Here is a 26,216-nt window from a genome sequence, read left to right as displayed (position 1 = left end):
ATTAATAGGCCTTTGTGTTAGAATTTCCATGCACCCTAGGTCTGGTCTATGCCTTAGCTAGGAACAAAAACACACTAGTAGTGCCTAACTTCGAAGAACTGTGCACAATAGAATTATAACAGTAATGGGATCAATATAGTACACTATTTATTACCCAAACATGTTTCTTGTTGGAAAATCAAAAAGGTAGCAAAGATTTTTTTGATCTTGATAATTACTTGTGATGTTTTTTATTATTACAATTCTTTATATCTTCTTTCTTTAGTTCATCAAGCAATTACCAAAAGCAACAACACATAAAACAATAGACACCAGATGTAGGCACATGCCAGGGCAAACCCCCCCTCGAGGGGAAAACCCAGTGAACATAATTCTTCCTTTCAATAGTATTCTTTGAGACTCTTATATTGAGGAATCTAGGGCAATTAGGTGTAGTGTGATTCTTTGTTTACTTGATAACAATTTGTGGAGTCTTTTTACTTTTTCTTGTTAGCTTAATCTTCTTCTTCTTCTTATTAATGCGCGTGTGTGTACTTCATCAAACTGCTACCAAAACATAAGAACAAGAACAAAAGATGTTGGCTCTTTACCAGGGCCAAAACCTCTCTTCTCTTGAGAGGAAAACCCTTTAGTATGTTTCTCTTATTGAAGCTTGTTATTGATCAATGCCAAACCCTAGACCCCTGACTTGAATATCCTCCAAGCACAAGTCAAGTCCTTCCTCTTCACTGCACTTTATTTCCCGACACTTTGTCCTTCTCCTTTCGGTACTTCGTCTTACTTCTTCCGCCACTTCGTTCTTCTTTCAACTGTTGATAGACCTTGTTGCAATTGCTCTAGAAGAGACACCTTTTGATGAGCCCCTTTTCTTGTGATGATCCCTTCCTCCTTCTTAACCAAATGAGCTCCTTCTTCAAGGTGTAGGTGCAGACTTGATGTGACTGTCTTGCAACCCTAAATTCTCGCATGTGTGGTGGTTTACTTATTGTTGTGGCCTCTTTCCTTCTTCGCTTGAGTTCCCTTCCTCTTCGCTTGATTGGGAGGCCTTATAGGCCTTATTTACTAGCCCAAAACAAAGAGATATATTACTGTGAGTTTCTGCTATTATGACCGCAGGTAGACCCTTCCTTTCTCTCACGTGTCGCTGTGTTAACCCTATAAAAACAGTCCCTTCCACCTCGACTTCTTTCTCTCTTCCTTCGCTGCCCTAGAAGACCCTTTAGACTAGGCTTTTCCTTCTCTTTTTCAGCTATTTCCCTTCGCTGATTTCAGAGATATTTCAGTGCGTTATAATGGAGTGGACAACCTCTATATATAGAGGGCTGTCCCTCCTTTTAGGCTGACTAGAAGGCCGACTTGAGGACAGTTTGCAGGCTGACTTGTTGAGCTTGCTTTGGATGGCTTCTTTGGTGGTATAACATGCTTGAAGGAGCTTCTTTGATGGTGCCTTTGCCTAGGAGGGGACTTGACTTTGCTTGGAGGTATTCTCTTGACCCTAATACATGGTGTAACATGCCCTTAAGGCCTTCAACATTTCCTTTTGAATATTTGACTCACCTATAACACTTAGCATGTGTTAGACCTATTTCAATGAGAAATAAGCTCATTGATATATATTATAAAAATAATATTTCTTTTCTTGAATATATACAAATATCAAAAGTACATTTATGAAGACTGAACCTAGTTACATTTCCAACACTCCGTCTTAACTAGGGAGGTATTCATACAATATTACAAGGTGTTTGGCTATTATCAATTTCTGAAGAATTCACATAAGAGAAACCGGATTTGCAATCCATCTGTTATAGCATCATATTAATCAACATTGTGATAGTGCAAGGCCTTGACTAACAACTCCATCTCTTCATGAGATCATGAGCTACAATGCTGGCGAGACCAATGATTTATAGACACCTTCATCATTGTCTCTCAAGGTACATACCCACCCGGGTGTTCTCTGAGTATGACCTTATAGGACTATTCTTATCTTGGGTTCCCAACTCTCAAAGGATATCGGTCCTCGTGTTCTCTGAGTATGACCTTATAGGACTATTCTTATCTTGGGTTCCCAACTCTCAAAGGATATCGGTCCTGGACTAGTCAACATTTTTTCTTGCTTCTTAGTCAACAATCTTATACTCCTTATGTGAACATATTCTTTTGTTGACCTTCATTGCATTGTATTACATGCCTTCAAGCATGTTCTTGGTGAAAGAGATTCTTTCATGCTTGATCATGTTATAGAACTATTCCCATGACTCAATAATATACAAATGATAACATGACTAAACTTTAATGCATACATACCTCATCTTGATTCTCCTTTGATCATCTTAGCTTCTTGGTGTGGCCCTTCTTGCTTCATCTTAGCTTGCCTGCATATCATCCTTTTCTTGAATCCCATGAATGGGATTCCCAATGAGAAATCTGCTTTCGTTTATGAACTTTCTTTTGAAGATTCCATCATAGGATCTTAAAGACCCTTGCCTTGCAAATGTTTCTTTTCTTTTGATGATGGAGGTCTTCTAAGATTCTTAATCATGATCAGTTTTCTTTCATCGTGGATGAGGTCCTATACTAGGTATGCTCCTTCTACATGAATACCTTGAGCTATATCTACCATGCTCCTATATTCTAGAAGATATCTTTAACCATGCATTTTGTTCTTATTATAAATGCTACTTCTTCATGAGTATCTAGAACTCTATGTATTCCATGCTTCTAGATTCTAGAAAATGTTTCTAGCCATGCAATTTTTATGTTATTCCTACATGCTCCTATCCTTGTCAAAACCTTGAAAGAAGACTTGAAGTAAAGAGTTTGAGTCATAGTAGAGATCCGAAGGATCTTCCTTCTTTTACTTCCTTTCTTCTTCTTTCACCTCTTGAGTCATGTGAGCTTCTTCCCTCTTTTGTTGTTGTTGTTGTTGTCCTTCTTAAGCTTAGGACAATTCCTTTTGCAGTGTCCATATTCTTGGCATCCAAAACATCGAATTTTGGACATGTCTTTGTTGTTTGTTCTTCATGGACCAAATTTGCCAAATTTTCCCTTTCTCTTGGCCATGGCAGCAAATTCTTGCTCCTTTGATCCCACATCTTCCTTTGCTTTAAGTCTAGCTTCCTTTGTGCCGCATAGAGACCACATTTCACTGAGTGTGGTTGCTTCCTTCTTGGCATATATGATTGATGTGAAGTTTCCCCAATCCTCAGGTAGAGCATTGAGTACTACAATTGTCATCTCTCTGTCAGACATGACTTCCCCAAGCTGTTGAAGCTGTTGAAGTTGATCTCTCATTTCAGAGATTTTTCATGAAGTAGGGAGCTATTCCTTCGTTTGCTATCTTCATCTTGTACAATTCATTTCTTAGAGATGTTACTTCTCCGGTTGTGGATACCGAGAATAGCTCTACTAGCTTATCATAAATTTCTTTCGATGTTTCAAATTTGGAGACATAAGGAATGAGAGAGTCTTTGATTGATTTTATTAGAATCCTTTGTGCTCTTGTCTCATCCTTATTGTACTTAGCTAAGGCTTGAGTTTGTTCCTTAGCAGGGATAGTGATATTCCCTTTGATATGTTCTAGAAGTTCATTCTCCTTGAGAAGTAGACCAATCCTCTTCTTCCATGCAAGAAAGTTATTGGTACCTACCAATTTGTTGCTTTCCTTGCAAAAAGACATTGATGTATATTCAGAAGGGGACATATACTTACTTGATAGATTTTTGAGATGTAATGGATTTGCTTCCTCCTTGAAGACTTGATGGCTTGCCTTCCTTGGATCTTGATGTTCTTCAAGTTGCCTTCTCCAAGTGGACTTGCTTGATGACTTGTAGCTTGATGTAGGTCCTGCTTCGATCTGATCTTCTTTGTAGGTGCCTTTATGTAAGGCTCTTCTTCTTGCTATGTAGACTTCCTTGATGAATGATGGATTGGAGACCTTCTTGTCCTTGAAGTGATTGAGACTTCTAGGCTTGATGCTTCAACCTTGTAGATGTCCTTCCTTGATAAGTGTTCTTGAGTTGCCCTTTCCTTGATGTGTCACCTTACCTCTGATACCATGTTGAAGAATCTAGGGCAATTAGGTGTAGTGTGATTCTTTGTTTACTTGATAACAATTTGTGGAGTCTTTTTACTTTTTCTTTTTAGCTTAATCTTTTTCTTCTTCTTGTTATTAATGCATGTGTGTGTACTTCATCAAACTGCTACCAAAACATAAGAACAAGAACACAAGATGTTGGCTCTTTGCCAGGGCCAAAACCCCTCTTCTCTTGAGAGGAAAACCCTTTAGTAAGTTTCTCTTATTGAAGCTTGTTATTGATCAAAGCCAAAGCCTAGACCCCTGACTTGAATATCCTTCAAGCACAAGTCAAGTCCTTCCTCTTCCCTGCACTTTGCCCTTCTCCTTTCGGCAGTTCGTCTTACTTTTTCCGACACTTCGTTCTTCTTTCAACTGTTAATAGACCTTGTTGCACTTGCTCTAGAAGAGACACCTTTTGATGAGCCCCTTTTCTTGTGATGATCGCTTCCTTCTTCTTGACCAAATGAGCTCTTTCTTCAAGGTGTAGGTGCAGACTTGATGTGACTGTTATGTAGCCCTAAATTCTCGGACTTGTGGTGGTTTACTTATTGTTGTGGCCTCTTTCCTTCTTCGCTTGAGTGCCCTTCCTCTTCGCTTGATTGGGAGGCCTTATAGGCCTTGTTTACTAGCCCAAAACAAAGATATATGTTACTGTGGGTTTCTGCTGTTATGACCGCAGGCAGACCCTTCCTTTCTCGCACATGTGGCTGTATTAACCCTACAAAAACAGTCCCTTCCACTTTGGCTTCTTTTTCTCTTCCTTTGCTGCCCTAGAAGACCCTTTAGACGAGGCTTTTCCTTCTCTTTTTCAGCTACTTCCCTTCACTGATTTCAGAGATATTTCAGTGCGTTATAATGGAGTGGACAACCTCTATATATAGAGGATTGTCCCTCCTTTTAGGCCGACCAGAAGGCCGACTTGAGGACAGTTTGCAGGCTGGCTTGTTGAGCTTGCTTTGGATGGCTTCTTTGGTGGTGTAACATGCTTGAAGGAGCTCCTTTGATGGTGCCTTTGCATAGGAGGGGACTTGAATTTGCTCGGAGGTATTCTCTTGACCCTAGTACATGGTGTAGCATGCCCTTAAGGCCTTCAACATTTCCTTTTGACTATTTGACTCACCTATAGTACTTAACATGTGATAGACCTATTTCAATGAGCAAGAAACTCATTGATATATATCTTAACAATAATATTTCTTTTCTTGAATAAATACAAATATCAAAAGTACATTTGTGAAGACTAAACCTAGTTACATTTCCTTCAACATCTTCACCCTAGACCAAGACTAGACTTGCCCTCCACACAAGTCAGCCTCCCAAAATTTCGACCTCTTCTCAACAACTTCGACTATGCAGCAACTTACGGCAATTGGTAGCTTCCGATAACTGTGAAACTTGGAATACTTCGATCTCCCAATCTAGGGCACGAAACAGAGAGAGAGACACCAAAACTTCGATTTTCCTTGTCTCCTTAGACTTCCCCAAACTCACACTCACTTCGACTTCCCGACAATAGACTTTCCCAACTACAAGAGAACTTCTCACTTCTGCCCAGCAACAAGAGATTTTCACACTTCTTCCCAGGTTCAAGAGAATTCGAACTTGAGGAGAGAATGATGCCCCAAATGAATTCGATGTGCTTCCTTTTATAAGCTTCTTGTGGGGTCGAATAGGGTCCTTATATTAGAATAATCCTATTTAGTATTTAATGCTCATTCTTTTAGCTGTTGCTAATTTTTATTCTTTTAGCAGTTTCTTAGATGAAACTGATTGTTTCCATTATCTAAATAGAAACTTGATGTTTCTATTTCTGTAAATATCTCTGTATTATTATTGAGCTTCAGCTTGCTCATTAATTAATTTCATTCATTGAAATTTATATGCGTGTTTCGCACTGTTTTATGGTATCAGAGCTAGGGTATTTTTTTTTTTTTTTTTTTTTTTCGAAATAATTTTTTCAATTTATGAAAAAATTTAGTGTCTCATTTCGAAATTGCTAATTCAGTGGAGCATTTTTAACGTGAGTGGTCATTCCGTGGAAGCTGGTGCCTGCAATCGATTGATCGTGTTTACATTAAGCGATTCAGTGTGTGCGGTCAAATTTTTTTTTACAGGACTTCTTGCTACGTGCATTCACCAAGCTTCATTTGATATTCTAACGTCTTTGGAGCGGAGCGGATCCCAGCTGTTGTCGTATACCTCTTCGTGGAACTGCGTGTGAACTGTGCGTGGTTTTAACAGTTGTGGCTTTGTTAAATCTCGTGGTCAACAGCAAAACTAGACCGCTTTCACTCCTACTCTGGCTCCCCTGTCGCGGCACAGGTCGACAACCACGTCTCGCGGCTCAAAGGTTCCAGGATCGATTCTCGTGGTCAACAAGCAAAGCGAACAACGCTATCATCCTTGGACGAACGGCATACCATTTTTTCCTTTCAACCTGAGAAGTCAGCCAGTTATAATTTGTGCAGACGTATATGGTTGCAGTCGGCTCTGTTCAATTTTCAGTCGGACGGCATACCTCTGCCATTCTTTTCCGCAGCATCCGTTGACACAAAATCACTGTGTACAGCGTGGGTCTGTTCGAGAACGTGTATACGTGCTGTTTGTTCTTCCGCTAAGACGGTCACGGTCACGCCATTATCAGATTCGACCCCGCATATTTGCTGTGTGTGAAATTTCTAAACGGTGGCTCACGTGGATTCAACATTCGATTGCTCTGACAAAGACGTGGGTTCACACTTCTGTCCACGTATTGGTCAATCTCTGTCCACGTATCGGTCATTTTGCTGTTTCTTGGCTGAGTGGATTAAGTTATCTACTGCAAAATCAGACGTTGGAGTTTCGACTTAACTGGAAAGATAGTCACACAGAAATTTTTGCTGTTGCAAAATATAGCGCTCATTTTTTATCAAATAAATTATTTCTGTGGAGACTTTTGCCGGGTAAGCGCTATATATATATTTTCTTGAACCTGCTTCGCAGAACAAATTCTGTTTTGTTTATCTTTATTGCACCAAGATCAGCGGGCATCTACATTGAAATTTGTGCCAGACTTCTTTATTGTCTTTGGGAAACGTACAAATGGCCTCACTCACCAATCTGATGTTAGAAGGAAATCAACATTTCAATGGCAGCAATTATAACATCTGGAAACAAAGAATGTTGACCATTTTTGAATACACGCGTCTTGATCAGCTCGTTTTGGGCAAAGAGCTTTGTCCCGGTACAGCTAGTACCGATCAAGATAAGTTTGATGATCGAAATCGAGAGGCTGTTATGCTTCTCAAGCTCTCTGTGGCTGATGATCAGTTACCGCAGATTCCTTCTGGCAAGACAGCTGCCGAGATCTGGCAACAGTTGAAAGAACTGCACGAGACATCTGACAAGAGCAGAGCTTTCTTTCTCAAAAATCAGTTGTTCTCCATCATGATGGACGAACATATGTCTTTACAGGAACATCTCAACAAGATTAAAGACATTCGAGACCAGCTCGAAGCCATTGGCCGCACCATGGAGGAAGAAGATATGGTAGTCATCACTCTGAAAAGTCTACCAAAATCTTATGAGCACTTCATAGAAACACTCAACATTACCGCCACTAATGTTGATCTGAAGTTTCCAGAGTTATGCACCAAACTCATGCAGCAGGATCGTTGGAAACAACAATTTGGTAGTGGTGCAGCATCAGCCTCCTCAGAAAATGCTTTTGCTGCCAAATATCAGTCCTCTCAGTCCTTTCAGCAAAAAGGTTCTTCTCAGCCTTTTGATCCTACTAGGAAGAAAAATGTGCAGTGTAATTACTGTCACAAGTTCGGCCACATGAAGAAAGATTGTCGACAGAGGATTGCCTCTGAACAGAAGAAACAGGGAGGGCTTCATCAGACAGCAAATGTTGCAGAACATTCCGAGCAGACAGATTCTGCCTTTTACGCCTTTATGGCTAAAAGGTCTTCAGATCATGTTCCGTCTTCTGCCTGGTACATTGACTCTGGTGCATCACGCCATTTTTCTCACAGGCGTGACTGGTTTATTGACTTCTCACTTTTCAGTGATTCCGTGGTATTTGGCGGAGGTGAAAAGTACACAGTAGTTGGCAGAGGTACAATTCAAATCCAGTCTGGTGGGCGCACACTCATCTTTCTGAATGTATACTATGTTCCTGGTATGGAAATTAATCTGCTGTCTGTCAGCCAGATTATGAGGAATTCTCCTCAGCTTGATGTAGTGTTCAGTGCGCACAAGTGCTCCATTATTGATAGGGAGACTAGTCTTACAGTTGCTGTTGGCCTAGAGGACCATGGTCTATACAGGCTACTTGACACCGGTGACTCTCCAGAAGTCTCTCCCATCAGCACTCTATGGCATCAGTGATATGGGCATCTAAATATGCAGTATCTCTCTCAGCTCTCTCGGGAGGGACTTGTGTCAGGATTACCTGATATTCAGACTCAGCAGTTGGGGGTATGCGGCGCCTGTCAAGCGGGAAAGCAACATCGGTCTTCATTCAAGGATGGAGAATCTTGGCGTGCATCTAAGGTACTCCAGTTACTTCATGTTGATATTTGTGGTCCTATGAATACAGCTTCTATCACTGCTTGCAAATATTTTTTACGTATTGTAGATGATTTCAGTAGAAAGATGTGGGTGTATTTTCTAAAAAATAAATCTGATGCACTTAGTACCTTTCAGAAGTTTAAAACTTTAGTTGAAAAAGAGTCTGGCTGTAACATCATGACTCTTAGGACCGACAACGGGGGGGAATTTTGTTCTTCAGCTTTTGCCAACTTCTGTGATATTCATGGCATCAAACGTCAGTTAACCACACCCTACACTCCTCAGCAGAACAGTGTTGTCGAGCGTCGCAACCACACGGTTGTTGAAATGGCTCGTTCCATGTTACAACACAGGAGTGTTCCAAACAAATTATGGGCTGAAGCAGTATTTACTGCTGTTTATCTTCTTAACCGATCACGCACTCAGGCTGTTAAAGGGAAGACTCCTGAAGAGGTTTGGTCTGGCCGTAAGCCTAAGATCAGTCACCTCAAAGTATTTGGCTCAGTTGCATATGTTTGGATTCCAGTTGCTAAGCGCTCTAAGTTGGATTCCAAAAGCCAGAAACTCATGATGACAGGGTACAGTGATCATCACAAGGCCAATAGGCTGATAGATATAGCCACTGGTCGTCTTAGCTTCAGTCGGGATGTAGTATTTGATGAAGACAGAGGATTCTTTCAGTCTTCTTCTTCTGAGCAGTGTTCTGAGGATCAGCCTCACAGTGTTCTTCTTCCGGTCGGTCCACCTGATGGGAGGGATGATGTAGCATCAGTGTTTGATAATACTCTATCTGAGCTTCCTCCAGAAAATAACCCTCCTCTTGCTGCCCCTATTGTTTTTGAGTCTTCTCCACCTCCTCCTGATATTGGTTCCTCTACTCTTCGGCCTAAATGGTGGGCTAAAACCATTGGTGATCTCCGGGATGATGAGCTCCTTGAAGGTAGAACTTCTAGACATAAGAACAAACAACAGTCTACAGTCAATTTTGCTCTTATGGCTAACCTACACAGTATTTTTGAGCCTCAAACTTATTCAGAGGCTAAGGGTACATCTGAGTGGGAACAGGCTATGGAAGCCGAATTCCAGAGTCTTCAGAAGAATCACACATGGACCCTTTCTGATCTTCCTGCAGGGAAAAAGCCCATAGGCTGCAAATGGGTGTATAAAGTGAAATACAAAGCTGATGGAACCATAGACAAGTATAAAGCTCGTCTTGTGGCTCGAGGGTTCTCACAGAAGGAAGGCATCGACTATGAAGAGACTTTTGCTCCTACAGCCAAGATGAGTACTGTACGGCTTGTCCTTGCCCTAGCAGCTCAGTTCAATTGGAAATTTCATCAGATGGATGTAAAGAGTGCTTTCCTAAATGGTGATCTCCAAGAAGAAGTCTACATGACGCAGCCTCCAGGATTCAAGGTTGCTGGTCAAGAACAGAAAGTGTGTCGATTAGCTAAAGCACTCTATGGATTGAAACAAGCTCCTCGGGCTTGGTACATGAAAATTGATCAGTACCTGACAAATCAGGGTTTTCAGCGGAGCCCATCTGATGCAAACCTATATATCAAGCATACTGGTGATGATATCTTGTTTGTGGTTGTCTATGTGGATGACCTTATCATTCCTGGCAGCTCTGCACATTTGACCCATGGGATCAAACAAGATTTATGCAGAACCTTTGAGATGACAGACTTGGGACTTCTTCATTACTGTCTGGGGGTTGAAGTTTGGCAGACTGAAAATCATATCTTTCTCTCTCAGTCCAAGTATGCCAAAAATCTTGTGGACAGGTTCAGAATGCAGGATTGCAAACCGGCCACGACTCCTATGGAACCAGGGCTCAAACTTTCAGCACAGTCATCCTCTCCCCTTGTGGATGAAACTTTATTCAGGCAATTAGTGGGCAGCCTCATCTATCTTACTGCCACCAGACCTGACATCAGTTTTGCAGTAAGCTACATTTCCCGCTTCATGTCAGCTCCTAAAGCTGATCATTGGATAGCAGCAAAGCGTGTGCTACGATATGTGCATGGCACTTCTGATTATGGACTCCTATACACTCGAAGTTCCGATCCTATACTCAGTGGTTACACAGATTCTGACTGGGCCGATTCGGTTGATGATTGTAAATCTACAGCTGGGTATGTGTTTAGTCTAGGATCCGGTGCTGTTACTTGGACTAGTAAGAAGCAACAGGCAGTGGCTCTCTCCTCAACAGAAGCAGAGTATCGGGGAGCAGTTAAGGCATCCTGTGAGGCAGTTCGGCTTCGACGTATGCTTGCAGATATGCATGTTTCCCAGACAGGGCCTACTTCTTTGTTTTGTGATAATCAGGGAGTGCTCAAACTTGCCAAGAATCCAGTCTTTCATGAACGAACAAAGCATGTGGAAACTCATTGCCACTACATTCGCCAGCTTGTTGAAGATGGATCAGTTCAGTTGCAATATGTTCCCACAACAGAGCAGCCCGCAGACATCTTCACCAAGCCTCTTGGCCTTGATAAATTTGTAAAATTCAGAGGGTCTATTGGTGTTGTAAATAGATTGAGCATTAAGGGAGGGTATTAGAATAATCCTATTTAGTATTTAATGCTCATTCTTTTAGCTGTTGCTAATTTTTATTCTTTTAGCAGTTTCTTAGATGAAACTGATTGTTTCCATTATCTAAATAGAAACTTGATGTTTCTATTTCTGTAAATATCTCTGTATTATTATTGAGCTTAAGCTTGCTCATTAATTAATTTCATTCATTGAAATCTATATGCGTGTTTCGCACTGTTTTACCTTAGGCCGACATGGTGTGGAGGTTACATAATTCATATTTGACTCAATACTTAACCTTTTTACATGATTCAAAAGCCCAAGAAGGGTCTCTTTAAATGTACAAAAACTCTATAGACTCAGAATAAATCCTAGAAGTACACAATGGGGAATTTGACCTAAAACATGGTGACCCAAGCATGAAACCCATGCTTTCATAAGTCACAATAGTGATAATAAAAATTCTTTTCTTTATTCTTTTGACAAGTACATTACATAATGACTCAAGTACATTATTGAAGACCGAACATAGTTACATTTTCCAACACTCCCTCTTAACTAGGGAGGTTGTTACACCGGAAAATTCCTCTTGCGGACAAGAGCGATCTCCCTAGATCCTAAATGGAAACTAGAAACAATCATGACAATTGAACTGACTCTTTCCCTAAGTTGAACTTGTTCGAATTATAAGCAGTATAGCTAATGGATGAGCCTCTTACCTATTTCACGAAATGCTTGATGAAGATCCCTTGTTGTGACTTGATGCAGTTCTTCAATGCTTGATAAGACCTGCAAACATAGACCATAAAAGGATCAAAAGCACATGTGATATAATAATCCAAACAACTTAGCCTAATGATCAAGGAAATTAGGGATTGAATTTGCCTTAATAAACATTATAAACAATTGTAAACCATTCATCATTCACATAAGACAAAATCAATGGGAGAAAGTGTTCATTTGTATTAATCAGAAAATAAGAGGAGCCTTACAACCTTCACCTTGATGCCGTGAGGTCCCTCCCAAATGCCTTCAATATCCTCCTTAGATGACAAGCTTTCCAATCTCAAACCAATAACATAAGTTTATTTTCTCTCAATTCTAACCTCCCCAATCCCTCTACCCTCTAGTCATTTTATAGACCAAGAGGAGGAAGCTTCAGATCCATAAGAGGAGGACAAGACTCCTTTATTGAGGGATTAGATTACCATGAGAAAAGGGATGGAGATGCATCTTCTGAGGGTTATAGTTCGAAACTTCGAATAGTTATCACCTGGAAGCTTTCAGTTGGGAAATATTCAACCATGTTTCTAGAATGTACTTTTTATTCTTACTCTCTAGAATTCACCTGTGCGGGCTTATAGTGGCAAACAGAGCGCAACTTTGTGCTGTTCTTAGAGTCAATTTCAGCGCATGCGCGGGAAACTCTAGAGAAAACGGCGCAGGTGGAACTTAACAAGGTGTGACAACTATTTGACTCAAATTTCTCATGTACTTCAACATATTTTGGGTTGTTTGACTTCTGAGGGAGCTGGTTCAAACATGTTCACGGATGGTAAAAATATCCATAAACTGATCAAGTGTCATGGTGACAAATTGACATGTAACATATTGCCCCCTAAAGTGCGAAGTTTGTAAAAACAATTTTAAATATTGAAGCACTTTATCATTCCAAGGATCAGATCAGAGGCAATGGTCGGAAACCTGCAAGGAACATTCAAGGAACATAATGCAAATATATATCAAAAAATCATCTTTGAGGTAGGCATTCCCATACTCAGAGTAAAGCGAACTCAATGAACAAGCATGGAAAAACTAAGATCATATAGATGGTAGACACAGTATGGACGCAGCCACCTGTCTACATAATCATGAATATAAAATTTCCTCGCAACCTGGATTGATGAAACTAGATCCAAGGTCTTGATCTCCATCTCTCGATCCACAGTACGATTCTAACCATGCGAGTGAATGTCTCAAAGTCGAACATGGCAGAAACCACTTGATTACCGGTCAATAATGTGAACTGTTAACAAGTGCGAGAGAAACCACCAACAATGACAATGGCTCTCACGGTATTCCCAATACAATCTATGAAGTGTGAATAAGTGATCTGAAGTCGAACACTCATAGAATCATTCGATCGCAGGCCAATGATGAGAACCTGTCGTCAAAAGTGAGAAACCTGCCATTAAGGCACGCAGGGTTCAAGGCACTAAAGGTTTCTAAATCAATTTCCTAGATAATGAGCTGAAGTCGATAGGAAGCGATTCGTCATAGGAAAGCCTATGACATGAAACATGATATCAAGTTTTTGAAAATAGTTTGCAAGGACTGACTCAAGGATGGCTGACGCAAATGAAGGCATATAATTTGCAAAGGGTTTTGAACTGAGGTTGAACTTCTCTTGAACACATAATGACACGACAATGACTTGGCAGCATTTGACTTAACGATAATACCCAAAACCATGAAGACTTTCAATGAGGTTTGATTAACTGTAAGGCAAATGGATTTCCCAACCTAGACATGAATGTGACGGAGTGCCGTGTTCAAGAGTGACATGCTACCTTTTAAAACTGAAAATGTAAAATGGACACCTTCCCCAATTTTTCCCCACCATTACTGGCAAGTACCTCTTTATTTTTTACAAGCTTGAGGAGGATAACATATGCTTGGATTGTAAGCTCATCCTTCGGATGAGGCCATTGAAGTATTTTTAATGAACCCTAAGGAGTGGTTCAGTCTCGTCATGCTTAAACTGTCTTGTACTGTTTAATTTTTATGAGTCCAATAAAGGGGTAACTCGATGTCGTTTTCTTTTAAGAGTTTGAAAAAGACAAAAAGGAAACTCATTCAGTTCTTTTACCGTAAAATTTTAACGAGTCCGGAAAAAGTAAAGCTCGACGTTTTTTATTTTTAGAGAGTAGGAAGAAAAACATAAGTAGACTCCATCAGGTTCTTTTTCGTCAGTTTAGTCTCTCAGGTCCGAAAAACGATAAAATGATACAAGAGAGAACTCTATTGCGCATGTCTAGTTAACGTGTACCTTTTTCATAAACAATTCTAGTTCAGTCTGTAAAAGGGGTAAACTTATACTAAGTGGACGGTTGTTCATTTACTTTTACGAGTTCGAACAAGCAAGTACTCGACAATCTTTTCGTTTTGAAAGAGTCTGAAAAGGGCTTAAAAGAGGACTCCATGATTTTCTCTTTTTGTAATTTTTAAGAGCATGAAAAGTGATAAAAGTCTACTAAAATGTCAAAAATGATTCATCTTGACTCCGTAAACTATCCTACACATTTAAACTCAATAACTTGTCATAACTATTCAAAAGGGGCATTTTCCCTCCCAAAAAGGTTCAAAACATAAAAAATAATATTTTTAAGCTTCAAAAACTTATAAAAGTGGGAAAAAGTAATTTATTTTTACCATTTGCATTTTCACCAGTTTAGAGCAGAGAGAGGAGTTTTTACCGTCAAACTTCCAGACTGGTTCCGAGCCAACCGGTGGATGAAATCACGCACCGTTTCTTCCAGATAGAAGATCTCTCCATAACTTAGCTTTTTATCCATTTAGTTTTTCATTTTAAGCTTTTATTTTATTTTTTGGAGCAAAACCTAGTTCAAAAATGCGCCCTCGGCCCTGCGCAGGCCGATAAAATTTTCCACACGGAAAATCATGGCCTACGCGAAATTCTGCGGGAAAAATCCGCATAGCTGCGTCCTATCTAGTGTTGCGGGGGAGCGCCTCCCCCCTTCTCGATCCCGCTCCCAATCCGCGCTCTCTGGGCGGGAACGACTTGGGAGCAAGTCGGGAATGCGCTCCCTAAATTTTTTTTCGCTCGCATTTTTGGGAGCGTTTTGCCTTTTGCAATTTTGCAATTTTTTGTAGTAATGTTCTAAATGCAATTTTTTTGAAAGAAACAAATAAGTTTTGATTGGGGCAACTTAATGATCAAGTCTATGTCCCTAGTATTGATATGCTATTCATGGTAATGTTAAATTTTTAAAGCAAAAGTGACATTCTATTTAATCTTCATTTTCATCCTATTACTTAAATTTTTAACATTACCATGAAATGACTGAGGATGTTTGAGAGTGGTTCCGGCCTCATTGGATTTCATATGGAGAAAGTAGAATTTTAGATTTCATTCAAAATCCAGCAGACTTATCAGTTTTTCAGGATTTCAGGATTGGGGGATTGCAATGTTTCCATTGAATTTTGTCATGTATTAGGGTATGGAACTCGTATTTTATCAAGAGCACCAATCCCTCTATGTACATTGGTTGTCGAACTCCTTTATCATGACTCTCCTAAAAATGTACGCATCACTCAAACAAAATCTTGACTTGACATGCTATGCTTTTTCTATCTTATGTTAATGCTTAGAGGGTGATATTAATGACAAAGATCCCTATACAGATACAAAGGTAATGACAAAGATACCTCTGGATATTAATGCTTAGAGGGTGATATTAATGACAAAGATCCTGATTTCCAACAAGACTAAAAAATTAGAAATTTCTCATGGTGGCAAGAGGCCAAAGCATAAGAAAAAGATAATAGATTTACTTCTCTTTTCTAGTTTCTAATAGTTTTTATAACTATTGACTTTTTCATATTTATTATGATATTTTTTTAGACAATATATGACAATTTAAGTTTGAAGTTCGCAATTATAACTCATTAGTAATGAATTATGAATATGATGCTTCATGAAAGTTGAAAGTTGTTTCATAAGTTGTTTCATTTCATTTCATGTTAGATATTATTTGTTATAATGGTTACACTTAGCTTACAAGTACAACTTTGGTGATCAATGATGATAAATGTTATATATTGAATTTTGAAAGCTTGAAACTTTAAGATTGATGAATCATGAGACTCAATATGTTGTATGTTACTATGTTACTAACTTTTGTGGACGTGGTTGATGAAGATTATAACTTCTAGATGATTGTTGTTATATGGTTCAATCTATGTTTTTTTATGTTTTTTATATCTAATTCATTATTCTACATGTTTTTGTTGACATATATGTATCAAAATATAAAAATATATATATATTATATAAAAAACACTCCGGGATTCGCTCCCAAACCAGGAGCTTCTGAAAATGTCGCTCCTGCTCCCGTTTTCGCTCCTGCTGCCCGCTTTCGCTTCCGCTCCCAAGTAACAGTGGTTCTGTCCATAAAAGGATGGCCACACAGGCGCTGGGGGCTAATTTTTAAAAAAGTTTTTAGCCATAAACTAACTTGTGGTTGATGAAGATTATAACTTCTAGCTGATTGCTGTTATATGGTTCAATCTATGTTTTTTATGTTTTTTATATCTAATTCATCATTCTACATGTTTTTGTTGACATATATGTATGAAAATATAAAAAATATATATATTATATAAAAAACACTCCCGGATTCGCTCCCAAACTGGGAGCTTCTGAAAATTTCGCTCCCGCACCCATTTTCGCTCCTGCTCCCCGCTTTCGCTCCCGCTCACAAGTAACACTGGGAGGTGGACTCCTGGGTCAAAGTTCCAATCTTGCCAACCCGTGGGAGACCGTCTCCAGTTTTAGTGGAATGATGATAATAGATCCTTTCAAAGCTTTTCTAGGTATATCTTCCCTGTTCCAGCGAGTCCCCTCCATCCCCCAAAGGACAACAGCAGTCCATATAGACTAAGCTCAATACATGGAATCAGGATAGGCACAATACTTATATCTGAAGTTTCACCTTTATAGGTGGGGCTGGATGATAAGCAATAGGGCTAGTGGTATTCTTTGAATCCTATAGGTATCTGTGTTATAGAGAATACATGAGCATCCTTTTCAGCTGCTTACTGAATCGCATAGCTAATTCTTGCTGATCTTCATAACACCTTATGAAAATAATATCTTGCTTCTCATAACACACAAAACATATTTGTAATTTTGATGAATAACTCTGAGGACGTCACTCTTACATTCTTAACCATTCTGTGTTTTTATCTGCTACGCCAAAAGGCTACAGAATGAAGGCTTAACAACTGTCCTGACGATGGAATCACTAGCAGCAGTGAATAAATTGCTTTGACATATTTTATAACTGGAAAGAAATAATAGAAGGAAGGCTGAACATGAAATCAACTCCAAAGGCAAAAACCAGACTGTTAAGATAATAATTAATCAAAGGGCCTGGGTAAAGTAGGTGACCATAAGGGCTAAGTACAATAGTGGAATATCAAGTCAAAATGAGCCTGGCATGGAGGTAGACTCCTGGGTCAGTGTCCAACATTGTCATTCAGCAGGACTCAGGAGGCTTCCTTCCTTTACAGTCTCAATGGGAGATGACAATAGCCCCTTCAAAAACCTCCTCTAATAGCCTCTTTCAAAGTGTCCTCTCTCCTGCTACAGATATCCATTCATTCCCAACAAATTCCCTCCTCTTTCTGTTTCTCAAAGGACAGGAGCATTTGCCAATATACAAGAAGTTCAATACATAGAATTAGGATATTCACAAATATCACTAATATCTCAATGAGTATAGGTGTATGATATCAATTGGAAAATAGGTATCTGTTTAATCATATATTTACCTGGTAAATAGAGAATATAGAGGTACTAATTGAAGTTTCTGATTACCAATTTGCACACTGGGTTTCTCACTGATCTTCATAACACCTAATGGAAATGATGTCTTCCTTCGGAGAAACACAAAAGATATTCCCTGTTTTGATGAATAATTTGAGTATTTCAGTTTTTTATTCTTAGCCATTCCATGCTTTTATCTATTGATACATCTGCCCTGCTGAACTCCTTTCCCTCCTAATGAGCAAATGCCTAACAGTGAACACTGATGATGTTTCACGCACAATATCAATTTTCCTCAAGCTAATGTCAACCATGTTGATGCAGTCTATGATAAGTTGCTCCGCAGCAGTGAGGATTTTGTGTGGCCTATAGATTCTAGCTTTCATGGACGTTTTATAATTGATGTGGAGTTCCTGGACCTGAAAATTGCTACAATGAATGTAAGAAATGCATGTCTTTATGTGCATCTTTCTGGAATGCTATGACTTGTGTAAATTTGTTTGGTTCAAATAATTCTATATAATCTTTGACTTGTGACTTTTACTGATTGACAATAAAGGGTGGAGAAGCTTGTTCAATATGGCCCAATGAAGGAGCAATGCAGTGTCAAGCAACTAAGGGTGCATTAAAATGCCTTTCTCGTATGTTGGATGATGGTCTTCACACGGATGTAACTATTAATACTGCTAATGGTAGTGTTAGAGCACATCGGGCTGTTTTAGCAGCGCGATCCCCTGTTTTTGAGAGTATGTTCTTGCATGATCTCAAAGAGAAAGAATCATCGATAATTAATATTGAAGACATATCTGTGGAAGCTTGCATGGCTCTTCTAAGCTACATCTATGGAGGTATCAAACATGAGGACTTTTGGAACCATAGAATAGCTTTATTGAGGGCTGCTGATAAATATGACATTGGGGACTTGAAAGAATCCTGTGAAGAAAGCCTTTTGGAGGATATAGATTCTAAAAATGTTCTCGAGAGGCTGCAAGAGGCCTGGCTCTACCAGCTAAGTCGACTGAAGAAATCATGCTTGATGTATTTGTTTGACTTTGGAAAGATCTATGATGTGAGGGATGATTTGAACATGTTTTTCCAACATGCTGACAGGGAGTTGATGATTGAGATGTTTCAAGAAGTGCTAAATGTTTGGAGGGTAGGATAACTTCATGAACAGATATTAGATTGACATGAGATGGCTCAAGCTGATTCAAGTATTTAATTTATATTCTGCTTTTATTCCATTTTGCAACTTAGTTGTGAATAAATTTATGATGGCTCAAGTTACCCAATGCATTTAGTTTGTTACCACGTTTTCATTTCTTTGTGAAGGGCAACATATTCTATGTAAGGAAAAGACTCGAGTTTTAATATTGACCAGCAATGACTTTTGATTCTCTTAAATCTAAAACGATGTGTCTGTTTGCTGGAATTTTAAGAAGCAATTTTGCATGCCAAAACCACATTCTCAATGACGTCTCATAGTATATTCATGCAATCCCTGAAATGCAATGACAGCTCATAGACTATGTTAGTGTAGTCTTCTGAGTGTAATGTACTTTGAAACGTGTCATTTCAAGGTGTTAGAGACTACCTGTCATACCCCTTGCGTGGTTGGTGGAGTCTGCCACCTTTCTTTCTTGGTGGTCTCTACCACCAGCTTAGGGGAGTCTCTATAGCTATGAGTTCTCATAATAGGTCTGTTGTGGACCCCTACTTATAGACTATGCCATAAGGTTCATCAAACTTCAACCTCGAGGTTCTAAATTTAGTGAGCCTAAAAGAAAGATTTAAGGTTCAAAATTTTGCAAACCTAAAAAAATAAAAATTGAGGTTCGGTGAAGGTCTTTGAATCTCATAACCATTGACCAAGTCCGTAGCTCAAAACTCATAACCTCATGTCACAACTCAAGCTTGTAATCTATCCTTGTGGTTTCCAAGTCCATGAGAACCTAAAAAAATAAAAATTGAGGTTCGGCGAATGTCTTTGAATCTCATAACCATTGACCAGGTCCATAGCTCAAAACTCATAACCTCATGTCACAAGTCAAGCTTGTAATCTATCCTTGTGGTTTCCAAGTCCGCGATAACATTTTTTTATGTTTGCTCATGTTGATTTCTTGTTATTCTATGCTAAATTTCAATTTCATATCTATATATATGCGAGAACCTAATGGTGAACCTCATCAAAAAAATTGAACTCGAACGAACCTAATCATTGCTGAATCCAAACTTGACCCAGACCATGTGACTTAGCTTATAGAATAAGACGCACATTCTAAATGGTGAAGGACTAAAGAATACACATATGCATACCCATTATCTCAACACAGGAGATTCCTGGTTCCAAAGGAGGGTACAGCTGTGCTGGTGAGCATGCTACCATGTTGTTCCTGGGCATGCTGGTTCAGGGTTAGTCCCCGCTCCCAGTAGCCTGGTGGACCTCTCTTGTTGATTGTGCTTGTGTTTATTCACATTCACACTTCTCCAAAAATCTGAGAAGAGTGCATACAATATAGGTGCATATATATGATTTAGAAACTCCCCTATTTATCGGTTTCCAAGCATTTTATTGTATCATTTCCTATACAAAGATGTACTAGCAAGCTAGTTACCTGTGGTAATCGTTCCTTTTCAAGTGTTGTATGCCTATCCCACTAGTGATTTTGAACTTTGTCACAACATATATCCCCTTTTTTCAGCATTTTTTTACTAGCATTTCCGATACAAAGATGTAATACTAACAATTTAGCCAATTGTGGTAATCCCTCCTATTTCAAGTCCCGTATGCTTATCATACTAGTGATTTTGAACTTCGTCACAAACAGGTATCTGTTGTGATATCTGATTTTTAGTCTTGTATAATCAGATATCACAACAGATATCTGTTTGTGACAAAGTTCAAAATCACTAGTGTGATAGGCATACAAGACTAAAAAAAAAGTGATTACCACAACTAGCTAGATTGCTAGTATGACATCTTTGTATAGGAAATGCTAGTAACAAAATGCTGGATAAAAGGGAGAAGCGTTTTTAAATCATAGATATGCACCTACAAAGGTTTGAAGACCATAAAATTCATAATAACAAATGCATTCATAATTTCATCTCTAGTCCACTTTTGATGAGAAATTTTGTCTCAAAGAGGAGCAATTCCTCTACTATCAACTACCATGATAAATGGAAATTAATAAAAAAAAATAAAACTACCATAAAAATCAGAAATTGATCAAAAACAGCATATGAAATAAGCAATCAACAAACCTTTTTATATCTTAGGAATTCCCAGTTCAAATAAAATTAAATGCCTCCAGGGGCCATAATGGACAACCGCTATCATTTTACTAAGAAAGCCTTATTCTAGTGTTCAACTTGACAAACAAACACACACAAGGACATGAGAAAATAACACTAGAACTCAGTTGGAAATTTCAAGTCATCTAAGTAGTCGAGTTAAACTTTGCTCGATGATGTTTTGAGTTGACTTGAGTTAACTTGGTCTCAAGTCCAATTCTTTGTTGCAAGTTAGACTCGACAACAAGTAGTTAAACCCATGAGTACTTGCATAGTTGACATTGACTAGGAGTAACTCACAAGATATTTTCTCTTTGGTGACTCAAAATGATATAGGAGGATCCTCAAAATGCTCAGCATTTTACAGTATCAAATTCTCTCGAAACTAGTGCCAAGTCAAAGAGCTCGTTGCCCTCAAAATGCTCAGCATTTTACAGTCTCAAATTCTCTCGAAACCAGTGCCAAGTCAAAGAGCTCGTTGCATTGATTCCGCCAGTGTATTCGGTTTCGAAAATGGCCTCTGTATGAAGGAGAAAACACATCTTGAAGTTTATGGAAAACATGTAAAAAAAATGGGCTTTTGTAGGCCAAGTGGCATTCTCACAGTTTGACATGTGGCAGTGAACAGGTGGTCAAAGGTTGGTCGGATGGGCAAGGTCGAGGTCAAACCCGCGACCTCTACTAACATAGTGCAAATCCTTACCAATATGCCATGCATTTCATTTATTAAGTTATGGGTGCAATTTTGTATTAATATTGTTAAGTATGGTAAGTGGGGGTAAGGTTGGTGGAGCTCGCTATATCTCATGGCCCCGCAACCCAAGAGTTGCCAAACGTTACGCCAACATAGCCATGGGTTCACTCCAACCCAAGAGTTGCTAAACGTTACACCAACTTAGCCATGGGTTCATGGTTATGTTGACTAGAGATATGAAACCGTCGGGGGTAAGACCATATGGTTGCACAACGGTCCAACGTTACATCGCCACAGGAGATGCCACGCACCGTTGGACTTCGGTTGGCAGAGTTGTTATAACAACCATTGGAACGATCAGGAGCCATAGGAGCCACAAATCAACACGTCGGCACGAGGTTATATTGTTACAACGAATGCTACATATGTCATGGCCCAGAGTATAGTGGGTTGTAAACTATATAATATATTTGTTATATGCCGCCTATTGATACCATATATATAATATGGCTTGCGTAATATATGTGCCCGTTCCATATAGTTGTAACTATTCCCTATATTAAAACCTTTGTAAAACAATCATGTGATATAGTTATGCGCCGAATGCCAAAGTTAACACATTGTTGCAATGAATAGCCATGTACATCACAGGAGGTCCGCGGGTTTGACCCCGGGACCTGCCCGTGGCCTTATAAAATTGTTTGACATTGCACTAGTGCGAAAAAAGTGGTACAGTGAGGCTGAAGACTGTAATATTTGTGCCTGCAAATGCCTTTTTGGGCATAACTTGGCCATCCTTGGGTCTTTTTGAGAACGAAGAGTTGCGTTGGAGAGCAGAGGCCGAGGTCTTCATTCTGATAGTAACCAACAGTGCCTGTGTGCACACTCCAAATTGGTGAAATTTTTATGTAAAGAGCCTTTTTGAGCATTCATAATATAAAAAAAGCCCATTGGAAGCAGACCCGAAGGCGTAGTCAAGGAGGGACGAACTTTGTCATTAATGTTTGGTGTGTTTGCTTCTTTTCTTACTACTGCTCATGTTTATTTTTAGTTCTCAAGTTTATGTTTAAGGCACTTAAAAACTCAATTTTCTCTCATTCATTCACATAAAAGCAAGCTTAGTTAATATTTTGGTGAAATTGAGCAAATAGTCAATCCTATGTTTTTGGATCATATTTTGGTATCAATGCAAGGTTGATCATGTATAAGTTGAATATTTTCCAATGTGAATGTTGACTACATCCAGGTCGCAACGTGGGGAAATGAAACTTGAAGAGATAAACCCAGAGATTGGAAAGAGGAAAGTCTCATAGAAGATGACAAGTTCAAATGAAGGAGAACCACCTGAGACGAAGAGCGAGGAACAATTTCAACAAATGTTCCTTAATATGCAAAGGATGATTGCAAAACTTTATGAAGACAAGAAGACTGGAGATGCAACTTCGATTTCTAAAGGCACGAAAGTGAAAAAGGGCAAGGAAAACGCTGATGGTAATCAACCTCCTTCTCCTTCTCCTTCATCTTCGTCTTCTTCTTCCTCATCCTCTTATCATTTCAGTTCAGATTCAGACTCACAAAAGAAACCAAAGAAATCTCCTTTTTTGAAGCTTGATGTTAAGTCTGAATTGTCAATATATGATGGTGAAATGAATCTTGAAAAGCTAGATAACTGGATAAAGAAACTTGAAGTGTATTGTAGAATTCAGAATATTGTTGATGAATCTGCAAAAATTCAGTTAGCTACACTTAGAATGGGGGGAACAACTTTGATTTGGTGGGAAAGTAAAAATCAATCAGATTTGAAGCATAAAGGTAAAATTATCTCTTCATGGTCTATGTTTGTTAAAGCTCTTAGAAAGCAGTTCTATCTTTTAGGATATATGCAACAAGTTGTAATAGATTGACAACATATAAGGTAAAGGACACAGTGTGCAAGAGTTTACACAAGAATTCAGGAAAAGAACATTAGCACTTAATGTTCCATTAAACACACGGGATACTTGGTTAAAGTATATTGGAAGTTTGCATTCTTATTTGCGACATACATTACTTATGTTTAATTCAATTGACTTTGATGAAGTGTGTGTAGAAGGCATTCATATTGAATCCGGTGGTAGACCTTTTCAGTCAAACTTTTCAAAGAAACCATTCAAGCATTCAGAGAACAAAGATTCCAAAGACAACAAAGGGAAGAGCAAATCAAAGGGGAAGAAATCAACAACAACTAAGAAAGAAGGAGAAAGGCCTACTTGTACTCATTGTCAGAGGGTTGGACATGATGAGTCCAAGTGTTGGAAGCTTCATCCAGAACTTAAGCCAAAGAAGTTCCTTAAGAAGAAGGGTGAGATGAAAGTTAATGTTGTAGTCTAACAAGATTTGGGATCCGATGATGAAAATAAGATCACTGCCATGGGTCTGACAGGTAATCCTTCTGAATCTAGCTCTAGTTCTACTTGTTCTGCATCTTCTTCAAAATCTAATGATGTGATTGAAGAAAAGAAGAGAGTTGAATTGTTTCATATCATGATTATCTCCAAGCACACTAAGATAGATACATTATTCGATAGTGGATCACAGGCAAATCTAATATCTGAGGAACTAGTAAGGAAATTGAGATTGGAAACTAAAAATCATCCAAAACGATACCCTTTAGTATGGTTGAAAGAAAACACTCAGATGCAAGTCACAAAACAGTGTCGTTTAAGGTTTGCAATTACAACTAATTTTTTTGATGAAGTTGATTTAGATGTAATTAATTTGGATATATGTGGAGTTGTGTTGGGTAGTCCTTATCTTTATGATCAGAGATGCCATATTTCATAGAAAGGAGAATAAGTATCATTTTGTTAAGGATGGAATTGAATATATTGTCAGGGCACATAGAATGAAGACAAGCTTGGATTTAATCAATATAAATCAAATGAAAAGACTCATAAGTTCAAGTAAAAAGTATGTTCTCATATTTATTAAAGAACAACCTAAAGATAAGTATAATGCTTTTCAAGGGTGTGATTCTCAGTTTAAGGACAAATTGGTGAAATAGTAGATTCTTATAAAGAATTGTTTAAAGAACCAAAAGTCTACCTCCAAAACGAGAAATACAACATGATATTCAATTACAATCTGAAGCGCCTCTTCCGAATATTGACATGTATTGTATGTTGGTCATAGAAAATGAAGAAATTAAAAAACAAATTTAAGAATTGGTTGATAAAGGATTCATTCGACCTAGTTCTCCATGTGGATCACCGATCATATTAGTCCCTAAGAAAGACAGAACTTGGAGAATGTGTGTTGATTTTAGAGCCTTAAATAAAATCACCATTAAGAACAGGTATCCTCTTCCGAGAATAGATGATTTGCTTGATCAGTTAAAGAATGTTGTTTACTTTACAAAACTAGATTTAAGAAGTGGTTATCATCAGATTCGTATTGCAGAGAATGATATATGGAAAACTGCATTTAAGACTAGACAGGGGCTTTATGAATGGTTGGTTATTCCATTTGGTTTATGCAACACTCCAACAACTTTTATGAGAGTGATGAATGATCTGTTTCTTCCTTTTCTTGATAAGTTTGCCATAGGTTTATCTGGATGATATTCTTATTTTTAGTTCAAGTTTGGAAGAACATGTAAAGCATGTTAAACAAGTTTTTGATGTGTTGCAAAGAGAGAAACTGTATCTCAAACTTTCTAAGTGTGAATTTGGGAAAAATTCCTTAGTTTATCTTGGTTACATAGTTGGAGCAGGTCATCTAAAAATAGATCCAACTAAAATTGATGTGATTGTTAAGTGGCCAAGACCTCAAAATGTGATAGAAGTTAGGGGTTTTTTGGGTGTAGTTCAGTATTGGAGGAAATTTATTTCTCATTCTCTTTTATTGTATCACCACTTCATGCTTTGACAAGTTCTAAAGTCTCCTTCCAGTGGGGAGGAAAACAAAAAAAACATTTGATACTCTAAAGCAAAAAATTGTGACAGCTCCAATCTTAGCATTACCAGACCTTCAACAACCTATTGAAATAGAAATTGATGCTAGTGGGTATGCAATGGGTGCAATGTTATTGCATAAAGAAAAGCCTATTTGTTTTCATTCAAAAACATTTTCTAAGGCAGTTGCTAACTATCCAACATACGATAAAGAATTGTATGCATTAGTGGAAAATGTTAAAAAATGGAAACATGATTTAATGGGCAAAGAAATAGTGATTCAGATAGATCATCAGCCACTTTAGTACCTTCAATCTCAAACTAAGTTGCAACAGTCTCGACATTATAGATGGATGGGGTTTTTGCAACAATTCCACTTAGTAATCAAATATAAGAAAGGTACCACTAATAAAGTAGCTGATATGTTATAGAGACCACCTTTGAATGCTTCCGTTATTCTTCAAAATAGTTCCTTAGCACATGAAATTTACATTGAACAATATGTTGAAGACACTGATTTCAAAGATGTTTATGAATCACTAACTCATGGTG

At 38.5% G+C, this 26,216-nt stretch overlaps 2 protein-coding genes across 2 annotated transcripts in view; both read left to right on the top strand.

Moving 5' to 3' along the window:
* LOC149221886 (BTB/POZ domain-containing protein At1g21780-like) overlaps positions 1–18,988 on the top strand; it is a 136,047-nt gene extending 117,059 nt beyond the window's left edge. Inside the window, exons 3-4 of the mRNA XM_089385267.1 lie at positions 18,069–18,184; positions 18,304–18,988. Of these exons, the coding sequence (XP_089241393.1) occupies positions 18,069–18,184; positions 18,304–18,909 (722 nt within the window). The 3' untranslated portion in view covers positions 18,910–18,988. The remainder of the gene's footprint in view (positions 1–18,068; positions 18,185–18,303) is intronic.
* Positions 18,989–22,560: 3,572 nt separating this feature from the next.
* LOC149221885 (uncharacterized) lies at positions 22,561–24,451 on the top strand. Its single transcript, XM_089383054.1, has 2 exons — positions 22,561–23,223; positions 23,813–24,451. Exons 1-2 carry the CDS (start codon positions 23,049–23,051, stop codon positions 24,100–24,102), a joined length of 465 nt encoding a protein of 154 aa, XP_089239180.1. The 5' UTR covers positions 22,561–23,048; the 3' UTR covers positions 24,103–24,451.
* The last annotated feature ends 1,765 nt before the right edge of the window (positions 24,452–26,216 follow it).

The sequence above is a fragment of the Pinus tabuliformis genome, chromosome Q, assembly GCF_031772625.1.
Source record: "Pinus tabuliformis cultivar Carrire ecotype Pingquan chromosome Q, CPIR1, whole genome shotgun sequence".
NCBI classification, from domain to species: domain Eukaryota; kingdom Viridiplantae; phylum Streptophyta; class Pinopsida; order Pinales; family Pinaceae; genus Pinus; species Pinus tabuliformis.
The sequence above is the reverse complement of the archived record's forward strand: the minus strand, read 5'-3'. Positions and strand labels throughout refer to the sequence as shown.

Coding starts and splice junctions, on each gene's coding strand:
- LOC149221885 (XM_089383054.1), top strand. CDS start 23,049: ATGACAAGTTCAAATGAAGGAGAACCACCTGAGACGAAGAGCGAGGAA. Junction 23,224..23,812: donor GGGCAAGGAAAACGCTGATG/GTAATCAACCTC, acceptor ACTTTGATGAAG/TGTGTGTAGAAGGCATTCAT.